Source organism: Phasianus colchicus, chromosome 1, assembly GCF_987193195.1.
Source record: "Phasianus colchicus chromosome 1, bPhaCol1.hap1.1, whole genome shotgun sequence".
NCBI lineage: Eukaryota > Metazoa > Chordata > Aves > Galliformes > Phasianidae > Phasianus > Phasianus colchicus.
Window position 1 is genome coordinate 14,336,807 of NC_143436.1, and position 20,598 is coordinate 14,357,404.

A 20,598-nucleotide genomic window follows, 5' to 3' on the forward strand; every position below is an offset into this window, starting at 1 on the left:
TATGTCCTATAACTACGCTCCCTGATAAAGAGTCCTCCTCCAGCTTTCCTGTAGGCCCTTGTAAGTATTTGAAGGCTGCAGTGTCTCCTCGGGATCTTCACTTCTCCAAGATAAACAAGCCCATCTCTTTCAGAGTATCTTCATAGGAGAGGTGCTGCAGCCCCCTGAGCATCATCGTGGTCACCCTCTGGACTCCAACAGCTCCACATCTTTCCTGTATGGGGACCCCAAGCGTGGATACAGTACTCTGGATGAGGGCTCATGAGGGCAGAGCAGAGAGGAACAATCACCTCCCCCTTACTGCTGGCCACCCCTCTGTTGGTGAAGCCCAGGATACTGCTAGTCTTCAGGGCTGCAATTGCACACTGCTTGCTCATGCAAGTAGTTTTTGTCCATCAACATCGCTAAGTCCTTCTCTGCAGGCCTGCCTTCAATCCTCAGATCCAGGGATCTCCCTGACCCAGATTGCAGGATCATGCAGTTGGCCTTGGTGAATTTCATGAAGTTCACATGGGCCCACCTCTCAAGCTTGCCAAGGTCCCTCTGGATGGCATGTGCCTCTTTCTGAAGAGAGCTGCTTTCCTCTTTGTTGTCACCGTTCAAGTACTGGAATACTGTGATGAGGTTTCCCTGAGCCTTAATACTACAAAAGGGATGATTTACAATAACCACCTTTCCAGAATACGGGGGCAGGAAGCAGCAAGTTTGCACTGAAATGCTCTCAAGCAGAAGCAGCTCTCCAGCAGCCACAAAAGGCCAGAGTACTTCCTCTGCATTTTGTGCACAGCTCAACAAGCTTATGTTTCCAATATGTTCCATGCTTTCTATTTTCTATCATCTGGCATAGGTGGTCCTTTGTTACACTGACTTTCCTGGATCCCATCTTTAGGCACTCATCTTTCCCTCACACTGCAGGCTGCTGCTTATTGTTTCCTGCTTTGTGAATGCTTGATGGGGCCGCTTAGACCCTGCAAAGTGAATGATACATCATCTTGACACGATTGGGCACAAACAACCCCCAGAGCATTCTGGATCCCCATAGTAGTGCAATGGTGGGCTATGCCTACACTGACATTTAATTATCAAGATCTTTATCTTTAGTTTTCACAATCACAAATCAGAAAATTTCCATCCAAATACCCCTTATTGAATATTTGAGTACTACTGTGACAATCTCAGGAAAACTGATGAGTTTTGTCTTTTCTCAGAGTCAGGAACTCCTTAGGCAATCATACAGATTCTCAAAAACTGCTGAACTGTTATTCTGAAACTTTAAAGAAAAAAAAATGCAACCAGAGGCAGGAAGAAGTCACAGAGGACTCCAGCCCAAATGATTAAGGCTGTGGGTATGTATAAGTAACCACAAAGGGGAGCGTGCAAAATGCTCAGCAAAATGCACAGCAGAGTGCACCTCACTCTGAGAGAAGCAGAGTGGGGCTCCTCCTGCACCCCACTGATTCCTCCCGCTTCCCAATTGCAGACAATCACCTTCTGATAACAAAGCTCCTTTTGTTTAAAGTGGTTGTGCAGGTTGCAGCCTTAGCTTGCTTTCTGTACAGAAATAGGTAAAGTCTGGACCTGAGGCATTCCCATTGAGCTGGATGCCAGTTTTCTTCAGGTTCCTTTGAAATCTGCCTCCTGTTCCATTTCATTGTTTCAGACTAACAGCTCTTTCTTCTTCATGCATTGCTGCTGGAGCTAGAAGGGCTTTTCCTCCTCCACACATGCCAGCAACATGGCAGCTGTGGGCTGCAAGAAGGCTGGCAACAATCAACCTGTTCCTAAGGATCTTTGGCTCTTGGGGGACCCAGTTTGTACAGGCTTCCATAAAGAAAACATCCAACAAAATCTGTTTCAGTTTAAAAGCATCCAATATCCTTAATTGCTTTTGAGAAACCTGGTCAAGGAGCAGCTCTTCCATCCTTCATGTCTGGTGCATCCACAGGGAGGGTTCTGCCATTCCATCACCAGGGTTTCTCCCCAGGTCACTGTGGCTGTGCAGGCTGTTGCCTGCTGACTCGTTATACCACTTTTTATAAATAACTCAGAATTCACAGTGTGGGGAGTTTAAGCTAGGCCTTTATCCCTCCGATATGAGAAGTAGGAATGGTCAGACATTGGCTGTAGTGAAGAACAGCATTTTCCTTCAGTCTGTGTGCACAGATTATATTTTGGTTATGGATTTTCTGAAAGCATTATGTTCTAGTTTTGCCTTTGAAATATGCACCTTTTAGGAGCCACCTCAATCTAATTATGTCTTTTTCTTCTCCTGAGAAGATGAGGGATTGCACTGTGTCTGAATTAGAGTCAGCTACCCCAGTGCCTCATGCAAGCCAAGTTGAATGAGTGCTGGGAAGAGGAGCATGGCAGAATTTCTCAGCCAGTGCTGTATATTTTACTCCTTGTACTGTTAGTATATGAAATTGCTACTTGAAGAAAGAGCAAGACTGCTCCCTGAAAAAACACAGGTGCAAGGGAGCAGGAGCTGTGACACCAGCTGGCTGCCAGTTCGTTAGGCTCAGCACTCCGTTCTGCCTGTGCCAGCCTGCAACTTCAGGTGAGATGTATCTGATCATCCTAGGGTTGAGTCCAAGTCATTACTTGCCTTTGAACATTTTTTATGATTGCCTACCTCAGGAAAGTGGGTTTTTTTAAAGTAAGGTTGGTGAGGCACTGGCACAGATTGCCCAGAGAGGTGGTGGATGCCCCGTCCTTGGAAACATTCAAGATCAGGCTGGATGGGGCTCTGAGCAACCTGATCTAGCTGTAGGTGTCCCTGTTCATTGCAGGGGATGATCTTTAGAGGTCTCTTCCATCTCAAACAGCTCTATGATTCTGCAATTTTCTAATGGCAAGTGTTCAGCGTGGGGGAATTTACAAGCACAATATTGCTTTGAGTGGTTGGGGCTCAGAAGTGTTCGTAATTCCCAGATCCTGCTGAAGAAAGCAGAAGGAAGCTGGCAGTCCCCAGAAACACAAAGCATTGGACGGGATACCAAGAGACCCATGCTCAAATGTTGCAGAGAAGATGCTCATCCTCTGCAGTGGTGCCCTCTGTGGGTTGTGCAGGTCAGAAGAGAAGGACCATGGCTGTAGTATCTTATGGACAGGGTGGAAACTCTCTTCAGGTTAATTATAATGGCTCTGATATTGAAGTGTCGCATGACATTTATCCAGTACTCATCTAAATGAGTTTATTCTAGTCCTACATATCCATGATTCCTGATTTAGATTCGTTTGAGATCTGAATCTCACACCTTATCTAGCGTGCTGCACAATGACGGTTAGAAAACTTAATTTGTCCTAGAATAGCCTGGTTTTGCAAGTGGGTATTGTAATGAGAGCCTTTCCCTGTATAAGGTTTTTTGCTTTAAAAACTGATTACTCATGATTCCTATCAGATCTGAATTGCAGATATCTGGGGGAGTACAGCACCAGGATATTTTTGATCTAAATTGCCTTCATATCTGTTCTACTGCAGCCCTCTTCTAAAGCAGACTTTATATTATAAATTACTTTATAGATTTGTAAGGTATGACATAGAATCATTATATACCGTGTAAGTGCTTTAAAATTAATTTTTTCTTGAATGTGTCCATGTATGAATGAATTTGATGTAAGCCTTTCATTTTTATGCTCTGCTACAGAAAGTGTACAAAGTACAAACTGTAAATCAACCTCCACACCTGCTGGAGTGACTGCTCAGCTATGAAAAGAACTTGCTCAATATTTAAAGAAGATTTAGATATAGAAATAATAATGCGTGCAATGGAGCTGACATGCAGCCTCAGGAATTCCCAACCTAAAACAGTGGAATTTGTGACATAGCATCAGTGTGCAGGTCCTGCAGGTTTGGACTGGCTCAAAGAGGGGTGAGGAGATCATAGGGGTGCAATTGAGACCATGATGTTGTCTTGACCCCTATGGTGTGGAGCAATATTCACCAGCAGCCTTCCCATGTGTGGCCATAGGATGTCACAGAAAGTGGCAATTTTAATGCACATGATGTTCAGAGATAGTGAGCAGTGTTTAACAGTATCATTTGTTTTTCTTACTTTCATTAATTCAAAATCCCACGTGGGGTCATAACACAATTATTTATGAATTTGGGTCAAATTCAGCATAGTTTTATCTGATAATTTGGACCTCGGTATTTGCTTCCCTCTTCTCTGCCAGGTGTACTGCTGATTGTTCAGAATGTGGGGCTCCAGCCCTCCCCTTCTCCACGAAGGAGGACCCACCACTGTCCACCCTTCGGAAGGTCCCCATTAATCCATCACTCTGCCAGAAAACATGGGGAGAAGTGCCCCAAATGTATTCTTTCCCTGTGGTTTAATAGGGGCTGCAATAGTCATTGTCACCAGGCACAAACCCAACGGTACCATACCCACCAGGCTGCAGTCACTTTTCACACGTGCTCTTTCCCCTGCGACTGCTGAGAGTTTGTGCTGCTGCAATGAAAATTAAAACAGGCACCGCAGGAGAGCTGGAGAACATCTTATTTCAGGCGACCTCTGCCTGGAGTTAGGGAACATCTTCAGTAAAAGAAAAGCCTTGGCTCAAATCCGTGCATGGAGCAGAGCGTGGCTTTGACCTCAGTGAACACTCCTTCCTTTGAGTACCAGGTCAGGGAAGAATAGCTGCCATCTGACTTCTCCGCTTTGTGCTGCCAGGCTTTTTTCCTCTACTTTTATAACTTGTCCCTCGAATCATGTGTTTTGCTGATCTGAAATTTTCAGGATTTCATTTCAGAAGGCTGATAGAAAGCTTTTTCTTTTTTTTTTTTCTTCTGGTTTTGCTGCTGAACTAAAAATAAAACCAATGGTTGTTTCAGCTCCAGCAGTGAGACCCTGTGCTCACACTGCAGTGAGCAATACTGGGAATCCAGGGAGACCTGAAACAAAAGGTACAGCTTAAAAGGGAAAGGATCTAAAAGGTACCTGACCCATCTGCCATAGAGATAAATATTGAAATTCCTGTTAACTAGAGTGTTTCAGCAGGGAGATCTTTGTCCCCAGTACCACAGGTGAGTTTACTATGTAAGGATAAACCATATCACTCAGAAGCAAAAATAATGCATGTGAAGGGGGAAAGAAATTTGAGGACAAATTTTTTAAATATTGCACGTAGATGATAACAACACAAAGGGATAAAAATAGAAGTATGATTAAGCAGATTAAGTCTAAACTTTGTTGTTTCTCTGGAAATAAGATTTGGTCAGAAAAAAGGTGTAAGAAATATAGTCTTTCATTTTATCAGGGTGTTAAATGGTGTGTTCCTATATGAACAGACACACTGTGGTTCTTTTATTCCATAGTTTAAAGGCTGTTTAGTAGCTGAGGTAGTGGGGGCTCCAGCACCCCTGCACTGCATCTCTTAGACACCATCCCTGACATGTTTTGCACATAAAGAGCTGCTTAAATAAAAGTATTACTAATACCCAGTTCTCATTTAAAGGACAATGCTTTTTATACTGGTGATTATTAATATTATTACTAATTATCTTAGTATACTACTACTCAGACAAGAGAGAGTGGACTCAATTTGCACCAGGGGAGGTTCAGATTGTGTATTCCTTCTCAGAAGAACGGTGAGGTATTGGAACAGGCTGCCCAGGAAGGAGGTAGAGTCAGTGTTTCTGGAAGTGCTTAAGGAAAGGGTAGATGTGGTACTTAAAAATATGGTTTAGAGGACAATACTAGTGGTAGATGGACGGTTTGATTAGATGATCTTAGAGGCCTTTTCCAACCTTAATGATTCTGTGATTTTATGATAATATTAATAAGTACCTGCACAAAAAATGTTGGATATTTTTATGAGATTTTTTTTTTCCCAGCAGGGAGTCCTTTTCTCCAAATGTTTGTATTAAAATCATGGCAGACCCATTGTTATGTGGTGCACTTATCAGCCAGCCTTGCTGGTGGCTCTCTGGGGGTGTTCTGGGATGTGGGCAAGTGCTCAGAGCCTCACACGTCACTTCCTGCACCACTGACAGCTGTGTACCGCCTGCTCTGATGCAGAAACCAAGTCAGTGCTCCTCCTGTTCACCCTTTTCTCAGGCAGTGTGAGAAGGAGAAAAACACTTTCTCCTCTCTCCAGGCTCAAGCAGTGAAGGTTGGTCTGGCTTTAGAGTGCAGCTGTCCATCCAGCAAAGCTTTTAAGCGTGTAATTAATCCATCCTCATTTAGCAATGTGCAGACACAGCTAAGTTTTACCAAGTGTGACCTGGGAGTGTACTCCAATTAAGGCATTTTGGTAAGTGCTTTGGTGAGCAAGGTTGGGCAGCTGATATGGAACCTCGAAAGGGCAATGGGAAAGTGGAGACAGACATCCATTGGCATTGAGGCAGAAGGCACTAATAGTCAGCCTCTGACTCAGAAAAGCTCACTTCTGTTTTATTTATGGTTCCAATGTCACTTTCTCCAAATGACTTCACTGTACTATTAGAGTAGAGTTAATAACTGACCTCTTTAACAATACTTTTCTGAGATTTACTCAAGGAACACATTGTGAAAGGCAACATTAATGATCTTTGGTGAAATTACCTAGCTTTTGTGGTGATTTTCATTCTCTCTCTCAAAGTTGTTTGAAATCCTTGATTCCACCCATGGAGAAGCAACTGAGACCTCTCCAGTGTCTTCCAGTGCTCCACGTGTTCATAGTTGGGATCTGACCCATCAGTGCAGGGATGTGGAAGAAGGCAGGAGGTGAAGTACTTAGATTTAGGCTAACACTCCAATACTACAGGCAAGTTTACAGGCAACCAAGACAGAGCACAGCCCCTCCACTAGCACCAGGCTGCACGAGTCAGGATTGCATGACCCATTCATATGACCCAACATCAACAACACCTGCAGCAATACACCAGTTTTCAGGCAAGTTGTTTTCAAGAATAAAAACAAAGTGGATGGGAAGAAGGACGAGATTTCCATTGCAGTGAGAAGAAATGAACAGGATAAGTAAAAAAAAACAGTTTTCAACTTTGGAAAGGTCATGGTGGTGGAGGTGCAGGAGGAAGAGATGGAGGATGATGTCCCTGTTGGAGTGTGGAAACGGAGAGAGAGGAGGGCTGGGCTTCGTCAGAGATGTGCTGGGGCTGTGAGTGGGGAAGGAGATCTTTCACTGCAGACAGAGAGAGACAATGAAGGAAAAGGGCAAGATTTAATTATTCTGCATTTACACACTATACAATGGCTGCAGCTGTTCTTAAAGCTAATTTAAAGGAAAAATGCTTACAGAAATTAAGAGTTCTCAAGAATTATCAAGAAATGAAATAATGGAGCATAAAAACAAAGCTGTTGATCAAATCTGAATCTGAGAACAAGTAGCATTATTCTGTTACTACCGAAAGGCCTCATCCCAATGCCAGGTTATTTGAGCTCCTTTTGCAAACAACTGAAGAACCCAATCTCCTCCGAGAGGTGCTGCGTGAGGCTGAGCCCCAACAGGGCACAACAGAGCAGGGCACTCATCCAGATGTTGGTCCATCCCAAAGTACGCACCCAGCGTACTCCCTGGTACTGCATCAGCATGTGAGCACAGCTGCCTGCTTTTGATGCGTGGGTGGTTAATTCACTGGTATGTTGGAAATGTCTGATGAAAATGTCTCTGATGCTCTCCATTTAGAAACCTTTCCTCTGCAAAATGCTTCAAAGGAAAGATTCATTGTAGGAGATGTGCATAACCAAAAAACGCTAAAGATTTTATTGTTCGAGAAAAACGTATGAATTGCTGTCATCTAAAATAAGCAGCCAGTGCAGTTTGATGTATGGCAGAAACTTTCTGGGTGATACAGAAATAGTCCTTTGTATTAATCTGACAGGTCTGGCCCTCCCAGGGGTGTACAAAGCCTGAGTACCGCTAATACCTTCTGATGATGCCGTGCTGAGTCACTATATCACCAGCTCCTGCCATACAGTCTTTGTCTAAATATATACAATGTGCTTCTCTAATTGCTGTGATGTGTAAAATAGGGCAGGCGAGGTCGATGCAGGTTTCTGTGGCTGAACTGAGATGTTTAATTATACAGAACAAAATCTCAGCACTGTAAAGATTGCTTCCAGTACCGTTCTATGTTTCTTATGTCTTACTGCAAGATGTCTGTGGCTTTAACACATTGAGCTCTCTCCTTTTCCATCAGGAATAGAATTTCCTCCTAAGAAACGAATTAAACAAACATTTTTTGTACCAAATATGCTTGACCTATAGCTTTCTGCCCATTATTTCATAAATACTTTAAGATTACAGGGGCTCAGCTAGCTTAGTAAAGATGAATTGCATGTGATTTAGGGAATACAACCATTCCATTAGTTATCCTTCTTTCAGTTGTGTCAGGCTTTTTGTGAATCTGCATGTTTAATCAATGGAGACTAATTAAGAAGACATGGCACGTTTTGCTGTTGTTTTAAAACCTGTTTGTTGCCATAGGCAAGACATCATCAGTATTTCTAGATGCAAATTATTATTTGTTATATACATCATGGAGAATTTTACTGTCACCACTAACAGAGCTAAAAGAATATATAAACAGCAATACACAGATATGTAACCTGCAAAATTTGATAGTTGAGAAGAAAAGGATTATAACAAAATTGATTATTTCTTCCTCTAGCTCTATATTCAACGATCCCAAAAGACAAATGGTTCTCCCTACACTTGCTCCAGAGTAGGGCTGCTTTACGTATCCAAATAAAAACAGTCAAGTGCTAAAATTGGTAATGCCAGTGTAAGTATGGACTTTCTTAAAAACTTTAATAGATTTTTTCTGAATTCACAGTAGTAACAAAATATTTACCACTGTCCCTTTATACACCAAATAATAGGGTAGAGTAAATGCCACTTAGGGGCAGATCTGTCTACTTTATTCACACAAACAACTGCATTGATTTAAATAAGATCAATCAAGACAGCAGGATTCTCCCAGGCAGTGCCCATGTTAGCAGTAGTGCTGTGAGGTGAGCAGCTCATGCTTGAGGCCCCATGTCTGCGCCAGCAGCACGGTGTGGGGAGGTCATTATTTCACCCAGCCTCCTTCTTGTCCCTGTGGTTATCAGCCAATTATCAGCTGGAACAAGCATAGTTGATGGGAAATTCACCTCAGAAGTATACTCCTGATCCGAGTCAAAACATGAGTGTGGGCATATCCCTAGTTGGCCTCAGGCCTGCCAGTATCTCGTGTATATTATCTTGGTTTACCTAAGAAAAGAGAATCGGGACTGATCTTCCCAGTTCACCAGGTGCTGGATTGTTCCTATTACTGGGTTTGTATAGGAGACAGTCACCAGCTATATATACTTAACCTGTGTAAAATCCTGTGTTTTGGGATACAGACTGATGCAGGAATTATGACATAGTGAGAGGTACAGCACTCACAGAATCATAGAATATCCTGAGTTGGAAGGGACCCATAAAGATCATTGAGTCCAAAGCCAAGAAGGAGCTAAAAGGAGGACAAGAGTTTTACATCTGAGCAAAGCAAATCAGTTGAGGGACAGAAATGATTCTTAGTATGGCTATGCAATGCTTACGTATATACAGAGGGGAGATGTTCCTCAGCCTGATTAAAGTGTTGGCAGGAACGTGTCCTGCTGAGGGAAGCTACCTGGGGCGGGAAGCATGTGCTGGAAGTTCCTGAGGCTGGAATGGATCCAGCAGCTCCCCTTGTATGTATTTGTGCTGACAGGGAGATAACTAAGCCTTCATCTCCATGAGGATGGAGAACCTCAGCCTAGGCAATAAATGCCTGGGCTCCCCTAGGCCTCCCCTAGGCCAACGGATGGGATTGCATGGCTGGACAGCTGGTGTGTCCCAGGGGGGCAGAAAGAGGAGCAGGAATGTCCTTGGATTCCTGTGGAAAGTGCATGTGTCTGGGGAAAGGCAGGGCACTGGGAGGATGGAGCCTTCATCAGTGCATGCTTGAATAGGTTCTGGGTTTTTCTAGGACATTTCCCAAGTGTACCAAATCATTGTGGTGCTGCTGACTTGTAACAGCTGCCACCCAACCTGCACCAAACATCAGCTCCACCTGGCCAGGATGTATAGAAAGGAGGCAGGCAGTGAAGTGCAATTACGTGCCTACAAATGCTTCCATGTTGGTCTGGCAGTGCAGAAGGAGCAAACTAACACAGGAGGGAAAGTAAAATGTTGGCTATATCATTTATTGGACAGAGTATTTAACCTCTTTTTTTTTCTTTTTTTTTCCCCCCAGTGTTATAGATGAGATAGATGCTTTGCTTTATATTTCAGTACTCAGCCAGTACGTGTATCCTTCAATGTCTCTGTTCCGTCTTTCATTGCCCAAATAGAGGTAGGAGCCAATCCAACTCCTTGTTTTAGGAGGCAATCCAGTGACAGCCTACATGCAGTTACAGCTTCCAAGAACGACAGAAATCCAGCTGATTTGTTTTAAAAAATAAAATTCTTACCACCTGCTGTAAAGCTTTAGAGAAGTTAATATTATTTTCACCAAGGCTGTGTCAGCTGTTTAAACATTCTATTTAGATACTTCCAGCTATTACTTCTAACTTCACTGGTGTATTTTACACTTCTTCTACATTAGAAACAGTTAGAAGACATGCTTGTTTCTATGTTGGCTATTTGTGATTCATATGTCAAATCCAGTTTGAAATTCTTAAATTATTTTTCAAACAATCTTGGGCTGATATTGGAACCACTGGGCTGTGTTTTTAGTTAATAAATGATTGCTTTAAGATCTGAGACTCTATTTTAGCATCTCCTTTGAGGCCCCTCTGGAATAGCAGAAGTTTAGCCCAATTGATTGCTCTGCTGCTCCCATAGAAGAGCCTCTTTTCTTTCTCCCATGCTTGTTACAAATTTTTAGATGTTCAGCAGTGTAGCATACAGACATGCAGGCACACTTTTCCTTTTTTTATATATAAATCCTTTCGCTTGTAGGTGACTTTCAGCGTGTTTCCTCACTGGGCACAAAAGGCTGTGCTGTAAATTCACAAGAAATTACCTGAGTATGTAGCTAAAGATATGTTTCTCAGAGTCCTGAAGTATCTTCAGGTTCCCTGTTGGCTTCCCCAGGGCACTGGGTGTGCAGGACCCCACCAGAGCATACTTCCATGGGTGCATAATTAGAAGCATAAGCCATGGCCGCCCTTCAGACGTAAGCCATTGTGCACACCAGGTAGGTTGGGTTCTTTCAGACAGTGCCATTGTTTTTGGAAGTACAATCAAAAAAGACAAGCAGTACACCAACAGGAGTCAGATAGTATATCTTTTTTACTTTAACTTCTGATCCAGAAGACAAAATTCTGTAGATCTGTATTTACTGATGTAGTAACTGATGTGTTTTTGTCTTTCATCTCAATAACTGTTCAACATTTCTGATTTGTGATTTTTTTTTTTTTAATTTTACACCTTTATTCAAATACTTCTGAAGTAGTGTGGTTAACATAGTGCTTAAAATTGCCCACTGATCAAAAGATGTTACCTGGAGTTTTGATTCTGGCATGACAGCAAAAAAAGTCAGCAACACACAATAATCCTTAGGATGACTTTGCTGTTTTGTGTTTATTTAAGTTCTGTCACTGTTTCTCCTCTGTTAATTGTACCTTTTCATCCACCTCCTTCGTAACCCGCTGAATTACTCCTGCCTTTCAGAAAGTTCCTTATCTGGTTAAATAGCAGCAGAAACCTGAATGATTCCCACTCTCCCCACTGTAGCAAATAATATTGTTTACAAATCATACTACGATGTGCATAATCTCATTTGATTATACCTTAACTGTTCTGTTTTTCCCTCCCAACCTCACAGATGATGGAAATGCTTAAAACAAGTTAAGGTAGTATGACACAGACTAATGTAAGTGTGAGCATGGCATCCAAGGGACGAGCTGTGGAGTGTTTGCGCGCTTCTGCCAAAATACGTTGCATGGCTTTCTGCTGTTGTCTCGTGTTTCTGATGTTAGGCAGCATGCTCAGCAACGTTTAAGCATTCATTTGATTTTTATATTCCCAGCTTTTTTTTTTTTAATAGTCATAATAATTTGTCTTTTTCAGTAGCTTGTGGCAACTGCTTAGTGGCAAATCTGCAAACCGTGTGTGTTATTCTTGAGTAACGTTCAGAAACACCTGCAAGGATCAGGGCCCAATTGGTTATGGCTGTTCAGAAGTGTGCTGCAGAGTTATTTAAGTTTTCAGGCCAAATGGATCAGAAACAGTATTGACATTGCTCCTGTGCTTATCGCTGAAAAGCAGAAGCTTCTGGTTTGCTTTTTCCAAAATTCAAGCCTGATACTGGTGCAGCTGCCTGCTGTGTACGACTCTGCTATGCACATCTGTGCTTTGCAGTGCTAATGCTTTGTCATAGTTCTTTCTGTTGTAAAGCATCTTATTTCATGAGACAAGTACCACACTGGAATTACGGATGTTATGTTTTCACAGTATTCTTAAAAAAGACTGCTATGGACAAAGAGAAGTTACTGATACCCCATCTCTGGAAGCGCTCATGGCCAGTTCGATGGGGCTTTGCTCAACCTGGCTCAGTGGGTGGCAACCAACCCACAGCAGGAGGCTGGAACTGTGTGGCCTTCAAGGTCCCTTCCAACCCAAACCATTCCCTGATTCTGTGATTCTGAAGATTATATTCTCCTGTGTTTATATATTTCTTTTAATCTTAGTGTTTATAAGGGTAACACTGATCAGTGTCTTGAAATACATTTATTCACGTGAATGTTCTGGTGCTGTCTGGTAAGGAGAGGCAGAACTCAGTTATTCCTTGTCTGGATTCCTGTTCACCCAGGATTGGCCACTCATATTTTCAGTGTACTGTGAGTTTTTGTGATGAATAAGATCAAATATTGACCAGGTTACCTGGCAAGGTAGCGTCATCCCCATCCTTGGAGATACTCAGAACTTGACGGAACATGACCCTAAGCAACCTGCTCTAGTTGGATCTTCCTTGAACAGATTACACTGCACTGACTTCTAGAAATCCCTTTCAACTTATTTTTTTCAAAGTTTCTGTAATTTCATGTCTACATTGGTGGAGAGTACAGTAAAGCCACCAAAATAGCTTTCACTATGCTGTAAATTATAATGTGAAACCAGTTCACCAGAGGTCAATGCACTGGTCACTGTTCCACTTTTCTGCATAATAAAATGTCAGTTACTTTTCTCAGTGTGCCCAGTTCAGCTGCTTGCTATCAAGCTACACTCATAGGCATTTGCTGTCTTTTCTTATCATGCCACAAAACCATCACTTCACTCCATTGTACACTATCCTATAATGTGTGGAATTATAGCAGGTGTTGTGTGGGAACAGAATGACTTTCCAAAAATATATCTATTTTTGAATTATCAGAGCTGTGGCAAATGACACTGACAGCCATCTATGTGATGTTTTTATAGTTTATCTCAATTTTCTCATGTAAGATCTCTACCTCTGTTCCTTAAGACGCTAATGATTAGACTGTCAGAGCTGAGAAAATCCACCTGGTGAGCAATGTCACCTTCTCTATCTTCAGTAACAAAGGAAAACATCAGAAAAACAAGGCTAAGGAAGTTCCTAATTAACATCAGTGGTGAACAAAAACCTAGGGAAAAAGTAGAGCACACAAGATAAGACTCTACAGAGGTAAGATTATTTTTTGAAACAACTGTAAAAGAAGCCTGGAAGCTGTATTTTCAAATACAGTTAATGCTGGGGTGTGTTGCAGAAAAACAAGGACTCAATAGCTGTTATGTGATTGCACTGCCTCCCACAAGCAGTCTGACACTGAAGCTCAGCCACGGCCCCAATGCAGGAGCGCTACCTTACTTTACTACTTCACTACTAGACCTTTACTACTGCCAGCCACTTCAGCTCTTCAAGTCTTGCTTTGCTGTGCCAATATGACAAGAAATATTCCCTCCTTCCACAGTACTCAGATTATCATTTTTCTTCTCATTTCCTTCCCCTAGTCTTCTCTTGGTTCAAAATTCAGATTACCTGAACTGGACTAATTCTCCCTGATTGCCACTGCCTCCTCTCAGCCCTGGCCCCCCATTACAGGATTGCTCCCACCAGCTGACTCTTAGGCACCAGTGCCTGGCAGATAACTGCTGATGTGTGCAATGCTTCTGCCTATTCACACCTATAATCCATGTGTTTGACAGCCATCTCTTTACTCAGCCCTCTCTGGGTGCTGTGACGGCCCGGCACTGTTGGAACAAGCCTGGTTTCCCTTCTGATTCCCCTTGCATGACAGAGATGTCCTCAACTCTTTTCTCTTATCTTACAAGTCCAAGGGGGTGCTCCATAAAGGAGAGAGGGTATTTTTGTCTTTCAGCACCTGTATGGGTTCAGTAGCACCTGAAACTGTGTTTCTTTCCCTGAAGGGGAGCTGCCACTTTCAGAGAGGCTTAAGGACAAATCAGGGCAACGTATCAGAAGTGCCATCAGTGCAATTAGTTGCCCTGGAACAAGGAGTGGTCTGCATGACCTCCTGAAATCCTCTCCTTCTGATTTTTTTCATCATTGTGTTATTTTAAACTATGTTAACAACTGCAGCTGCAGAATTCAATCACCACATTAGATGGCCTGCACAGTGAGTGGCTGACACCAGGACACCACCTCATCAGCAGGAGAGGACAGTCCTGTGGAACTGCTGCAGGCTGTTGAATGTCACCATCTCTCTTCTATGCACATCCTCACATGGGTGCAGGTTGGCATTACGCAGTCAGACAGTTTCAGTAATGTGCACAGAGCTACCCAACGTGTCTAAAGGTTGTCTGCAGAGCCTTTCATAGAATCATAGAATGGCCTGGGTTGAAAAAGACCACAATGATCATCTAGTTTCAATTCCCCTGCTATGTGCAGGGTTGCCAACCACCAGACCAGGCTGCCCAGAGCCACATCCAGCCTGGCCTTGAATGCCTCCAGGGATGGGGCATCCACAATGTGTCACCACCCTCTGTGTGAAAAACTTTCTCCTAATATCTAATGTAAACCTCCCCTGTCTCAGTTTAAAATCATTCCCCTTTGTCCTATCACTATCCACCCTTTTAAACAGCCGTTCCTGCTCCTGTTTATATGCTCCCTTCAAGTACTGGAAGGCCACAATGAGGTCTCCCCGGAGTCTTCTCTTTTCCAGGCTAAACAAGCCCAGTTCCCTCAGCCTTTCTTCATACTCGGCTTTCAGCAAAGCCATTCATTTGTTAATTAGTGTTCTCCAAACATAAGAATATAACCTAATGACACTTGGCTGAAAAACTTGTGCTAAACTAGCCTATACTGACCAGCATATCTCCTTTTTTCTGGTACTTCCAACTTAGAATCACAATTGAGTTATACTCCAGTCCCATTAGAACGTGCTCTCACATCTTCTTCTGCAAACCCTGTTGCCATGGTTGGTTTCCCTTCAAGCCTCAGAAAACCCATCCTTCACCAGGTGCTCAGCACAGTTATCTTCTCCAGTTATATCATTCTGAGCAAATGACAGGAATAGTTTTTCTTTATTACCTGCAGCACGGTTTTATCCCTCATGTGAAGGCTAACTCCTCTGAAAGTCATTCCCAGAATATCATCATTGATCAGAATTGCCCCCTATAATTTCATTCAACCTTCGGCTGTTTGCAGCTCTGCCCATCAGATTAGGTGTCTGGCTTCCAGCATCTCTCCATTATCTTTCAGTAAAAGAAACACATACACTAGGATTTCCCACAGCACCTTCTGGGCTTCCCAGGCAAAGACACAGCTCTTCACAGTGAATGTCATCACCATTTCCCTGCTCCTTGCTGTGTCCAACAGCAGCAGTGAGCATTAGCCAATGCTCTCCAAAGCAATCACATTGTCTAGCTCTCTTGCCTACTTTGCTTCTTCCTCTGTTCTGTGTGTTTAGATATTCTCTGCACCATGGACCTAAGCTTGCCTTGAGTGGGACATTTTTTATGTCTTTTCCTAACCCCTGGCAGTCTTTTTCTGCTTGGTATTTGTGTTGACCTCTGTCATCTTCACAAGATCTTCTGTCCCAACATTTCCACTTGATCCATCTACTCATGCTTGTTCAGGCTGCTGCTCCCTCACCTTTGAGGGCCTGGGATCCAGTAATAATAAAAAGCATAACTCGTCCTTTCCTCCTCTGCTCTTATCTGCCATTTTACAGCATTGTACCAATCTCACCAGCATTGCCAATCCTGTGTGAGCGCAAGCCATGGAGTAAAGAAGAGTACATGTGAACAAGCACAGCTCCCCTCTTCCAGATTTTCATATTCTTTGCAACAAAGAGTGCTACTTTTTAACTTGAAGCTAAACTTGGCCCTGCTCATTCATTTTTGAAAATGTGGCTATGCCTAAAGCAAGCAGCACAGTCCTGGTCAGTGTCTTGGCCTATCCAGCACACTAAAATGGTTTCAAGGGACCTGAAGGAGCTTTACATGGGGATGAGAGAAAGGCTGGACTCAGCTCAGTGAAGCACATTCATTCCCGAAAGAATATAAGGAGCCATAACGAATTCAGCAGGATGGTCCATGGATGAAGAGGTGCTCCTGTCTAAGTGGTTTGCTGGCTGGATGCCACAGACCAAATTGCTCCCAAAAGCACGTGGGACAGCTAGGAAAGGTATTCCATGTGGAATACCGATGTCTTCCTTGCCCAAAGCCTTATCCAGCTTCCTGATGTGTGAAAATTGCAGGGTCTTTATGAGTGACAGCGTAAAGCTCAGCTGACCTCAAACCTTCATGCAGCAAAGCACTGTTACAATCTAACATTAAGGCTGGGCAACTTTTCTGCATCATGAGTCCCCAGAATGCCCATTTTCCTATGGCCAGTGGCTACAAGACATGACGGTCTGTAGTGGTTCAAAGATCTTGGGATAGTTTATAGAGAAGGGCAGGGTCCTGTCCCACACTCACTATAAAAGACAATTCGGTTGGGTTCATCTGAAGCCCACGTGGCTTGGCTTTGCTGGTATCTGCAGCTCCAAAGCTTATCCTGCCACAGGCATTCCTGTGCCAGAAGGATGCTATCAGTCCTATAGGAACCACAGGGCATAGGAACCAGAGTAGAACCTCTCACCGCATCTGGCCAAACGATCGGAAGCCATCCGCTGTCATTGGAGTTGCATTTGTGTTATATGATTGCCACGAAAATCCTTCTTTCATAATGACAGCAAGTGATATCCCTCCTCTGCACTGAGACTGCCCAGAGAATTTGACACACAAGAGGGCAAGAAACCTTGACAGAGCATTAGCATTTTATTATCCTGGCAATGCATTAACCTGGAAAATGATTATATACAAAGTGAGCTAGAAGTGGGTAATGCTGTTGTACACACTGCTTTACCTGTCTTCCTGGTGAATGGCTATTTGGAATTTTCTAGCTGTCATCTTTAAAAGTATTTTCTTAAATATATTCTTAAAATATGGTCTTAAAATATATTTCCATTTTGTAGTCCCACCGGGAATCATGTTAGCACCATGAAACCTATTAGTCACAGCACTTTCAGCAGAAAATGCTCTCTGGAAAACTGGAGACAAAGACTGCATACTGCTGCCAGTGGAACAGGGTGTTCTTTTCCTTCTCCACATTTCACTGCATGTTCACTGGAAACCATACTTCCTGATAGAGACAACCAACTTCAACAGACTTTGAGCAATGTATATAGTAGTTAAAGGGTTTTTCCCATCTCTAACCTCTGTAATGCAACTACAAAAAGAGAAAAATACAAGAATTTTTCCCTGTAACTGAGATCTGTCCATGAATTTGGTCTTTGCTAGAGAGGGAAAGGTCTCTAAAGGCAAGGAGAACATTCACCTCTGTAACTCCCTTCATCAACCAATGAGAAAAGGCAGCAGGTTGTTCTGATTTTGGCAGTGGCTCAGGCCACAAAGAGCACCACCATCTGGATGCCAAGGAAATGCAGAAAAAAGCAGTTTCACTGAAATGAAGACATACAGTTATCTTCTGCCTACTATATATTAAGGGGAGCACAGTCATTCTCCAGAATGCCTGAAGCCAGCTCTGAAAGCAGAGCTCATATATTCTCAGAGGTGCTTGAGCTCAGATCGGCTTTGAAGGGGAGAAAATATTGCTTCCATCCAGTTCGTGCCAGAGGAGAACTTAAGAAGTAAATCAAAGGACACTAGGGACAAATCTTTGATAAAAGCATATCAAAACTTTGTTTAATTTGTTTGCACTGCTGCTGTAAAGCAGACTCACCGGAGACAATATGATCTACAAATGGAATTTGTTACTAAATCAGGACATGACTTACTGGAAGGATAAGTAATGATTTCATCTAAGTCATTACATCTCCCTATCAATAGCACATCTCTGTGGGGAGTGTACTCACCTCCGGCTGAATAGTGTACGATCTCTGTAGGACAAAGTCTGTACGCCTGACTGAAGGACATGATAAAGCCAACCACCCAAAAACCAGTGGGTCAAATTGTCCCAGGCTGGCAGCAGATGTGTGTCGATGTGTTGTATGTGCAATATCCAGCACATAATCCCTTTAGTCTGTAAAATCTGCTTCTGCTCAGACATGTGGGAAAGTCACTCTCTAAGACAGCAGAGGAGGGGTTGATTCTCCTGTACCAAACACTCGTCCACAGATACTGAAGTGTCTGACTCTGACAAATCCCAGGCACATACTCAAGGGATGGGTAAGCGATGCACCAGGGTCTACGGAGTACATATGACACCATACATGGCTCTGTGCATGTGCACCTCTGACCTGCTGAGCTCTCAAATATACCCCAAACTCTCAAATGCTGTAGAGATTTCATTGCTGAAAGGAGAAAGAGTACTCATACAGGGAGCTACAGCAGGATGGCTATTCAGAGATGCCACTAAAAACAATCCCAACTTTGCCTACTCCCTGCATTCTTCATATTTGTTCTTCATGCTCTTTATTTTGTGCTCTTCTTTCCTCACATGCTTTGATGTAGCTGTTGTCCACCGTCTTCCGAATTGTTCCTCCTGAGCAATGCCAGCTTCTGGACAATACCTTGAGTGCCCTAGGGTCTGCTCTCTGTCTGTACCTTTTTCAGAATTGTCTGCATCCCTTCTCTGTAGGGAGGTCTCTACTCTCCACAACTGCAATGTCAAATGACTTCATTTAACTATGCAGCTATAGCTACAAGTGACCTCTTATCTTACCTCACATGCCTATCTTGTTCGACTGTAGTTGGTAAAACTATTATCTTCCACATCCAGGCAGCACGACCTCAGTTTTATTTCCAACATTCTCACCATCCTTCCTCTTCTTTCTAGGCTGATGCTGTCATTTAAGCCCACTTAAATTCCCTCTGCAGTGCCACACACAAATATTCATTATTATTTTTTCCCGCAGTAAGGTCTGATAGCTACATCCTCAGTCTTCGTGACCTTCTCTGTTCTGGCCCTCTTGATATTCACCTTGCCTTCCCTCAAAATGTCACAGCTAAAATTGATTCCTTGCTTCAGTTCTCCAAAAAAAACACACTAAATCCTTTCACTTCTTCACCTTCATCCTCTTTGTCCAGTTCATGGCCCAATCTTTCGAAATTTTCCATAAAGCCACTCTTCTGGGCCTTCCTGCTGATCTTCTTCTTTTCTCCAGATTGCCTGTTTCTCTTTCTTCTGCAGGAGGCTTCCCAATATGACACAGAATCTCTTCTCGCAGCGCTACCACAATGAGCTTCAAATCCTATAAGTTTTCAAGTTTTCCACAGATGTGAGCCATTTCCAGAGAATCAGACCCATCGACAGGCCTTATTTTCAGGTCTTCCCTTGGTCCCCCATGTTACTCCTGCCTCTGGCATTGAGGTGTTACCTTACGACTAGATGCGTACTCTCTCACTGCAGTGCCCCAGGGAGATGCAATATGTGTGGAGTTGCTGGAGGAAAGGTCAGTGCCTTGCTCTTGCCCAAGTTAACCTTGATGAGCTTACCTCAAAGTAAGGCAGAACTGGTCTGCTTCTACCATTTGTTCTGTAGCTAGAACCTAGCTCTCATCCTTTGCTGAAGATATCCTCTTTTGTAGCCTTAACATGTTTCCAGCCTCCATTAGTTATTAGGAATGGAGGGCACGTTAAATGCCTGTGATACACCTGGCATTGTATTAGAATTATTTCTACCCACCGTCCAGAGGACATTCATTCTTTAAGTATCTCCACCTTACCAATGGTGCTCAAGCTGGAACACCAGGCCTAGAAATAGTTACTATAACCTAGCTTGAGCTTTTTATTTCAGCTCTGTTACTTACAATTTTTCCACCACGTCACCTGCCTCTGAAGAGCTTTGTAATTAAGAAGTGAATTTTGAGTCTCCTTAAAGGCAATGTTCATGACAGATTAAGAAGATCAGAGACGCCATTAAGATTTTTAAGTAACAAGAATTAATTGTGATTAAATGGATCACTGTAGAGTGAAGATTAGATTTCACAATTACGTATCAGAATTAATAAACAAAAAAGAGTACAACTATTTTATCTGTTTTATATTGATGATATAAGCAGGCATGCATAGGGGTAACTCATTCAGATCTGTATCCCACAGTGCTTGCAGTGGTTGGTGATTTTGAGTACTGTGCATAACTTAAGTGTTAAGGTTTTAGCGCCCAGATAGGCAGGATAATTATACCAGAGAAATTACATCCAAAATTAGAGC

The 20,598-nt window shown here is 42.9% G+C and overlaps 1 protein-coding gene across 5 annotated transcripts in view; it reads left to right on the forward strand.

Annotated features, from left to right (window-relative positions):
• LHFPL3 (LHFPL tetraspan subfamily member 3) overlaps positions 1–20,598 on the forward strand; it is a 237,490-nt gene that overhangs the window by 192,092 nt on the left and 24,800 nt on the right. Inside the window, exon 3 of one of the 5 annotated variants that reach the window (XM_090135752.1) lies at positions 2,932–3,069. The exons of 2 other annotated variants lie outside the window; for them this stretch is intronic. In XM_090135752.1, the coding sequence (XP_089991878.1) occupies positions 2,932–3,069 (138 nt within the window). Of the gene's footprint in view, positions 1–2,931; positions 3,070–11,782; positions 11,831–20,598 lie in introns of all 5 variants that reach the window. 2 more of the 5 variants (XM_090135763.1, XM_090135771.1) reach the window with 2 other exon arrangements.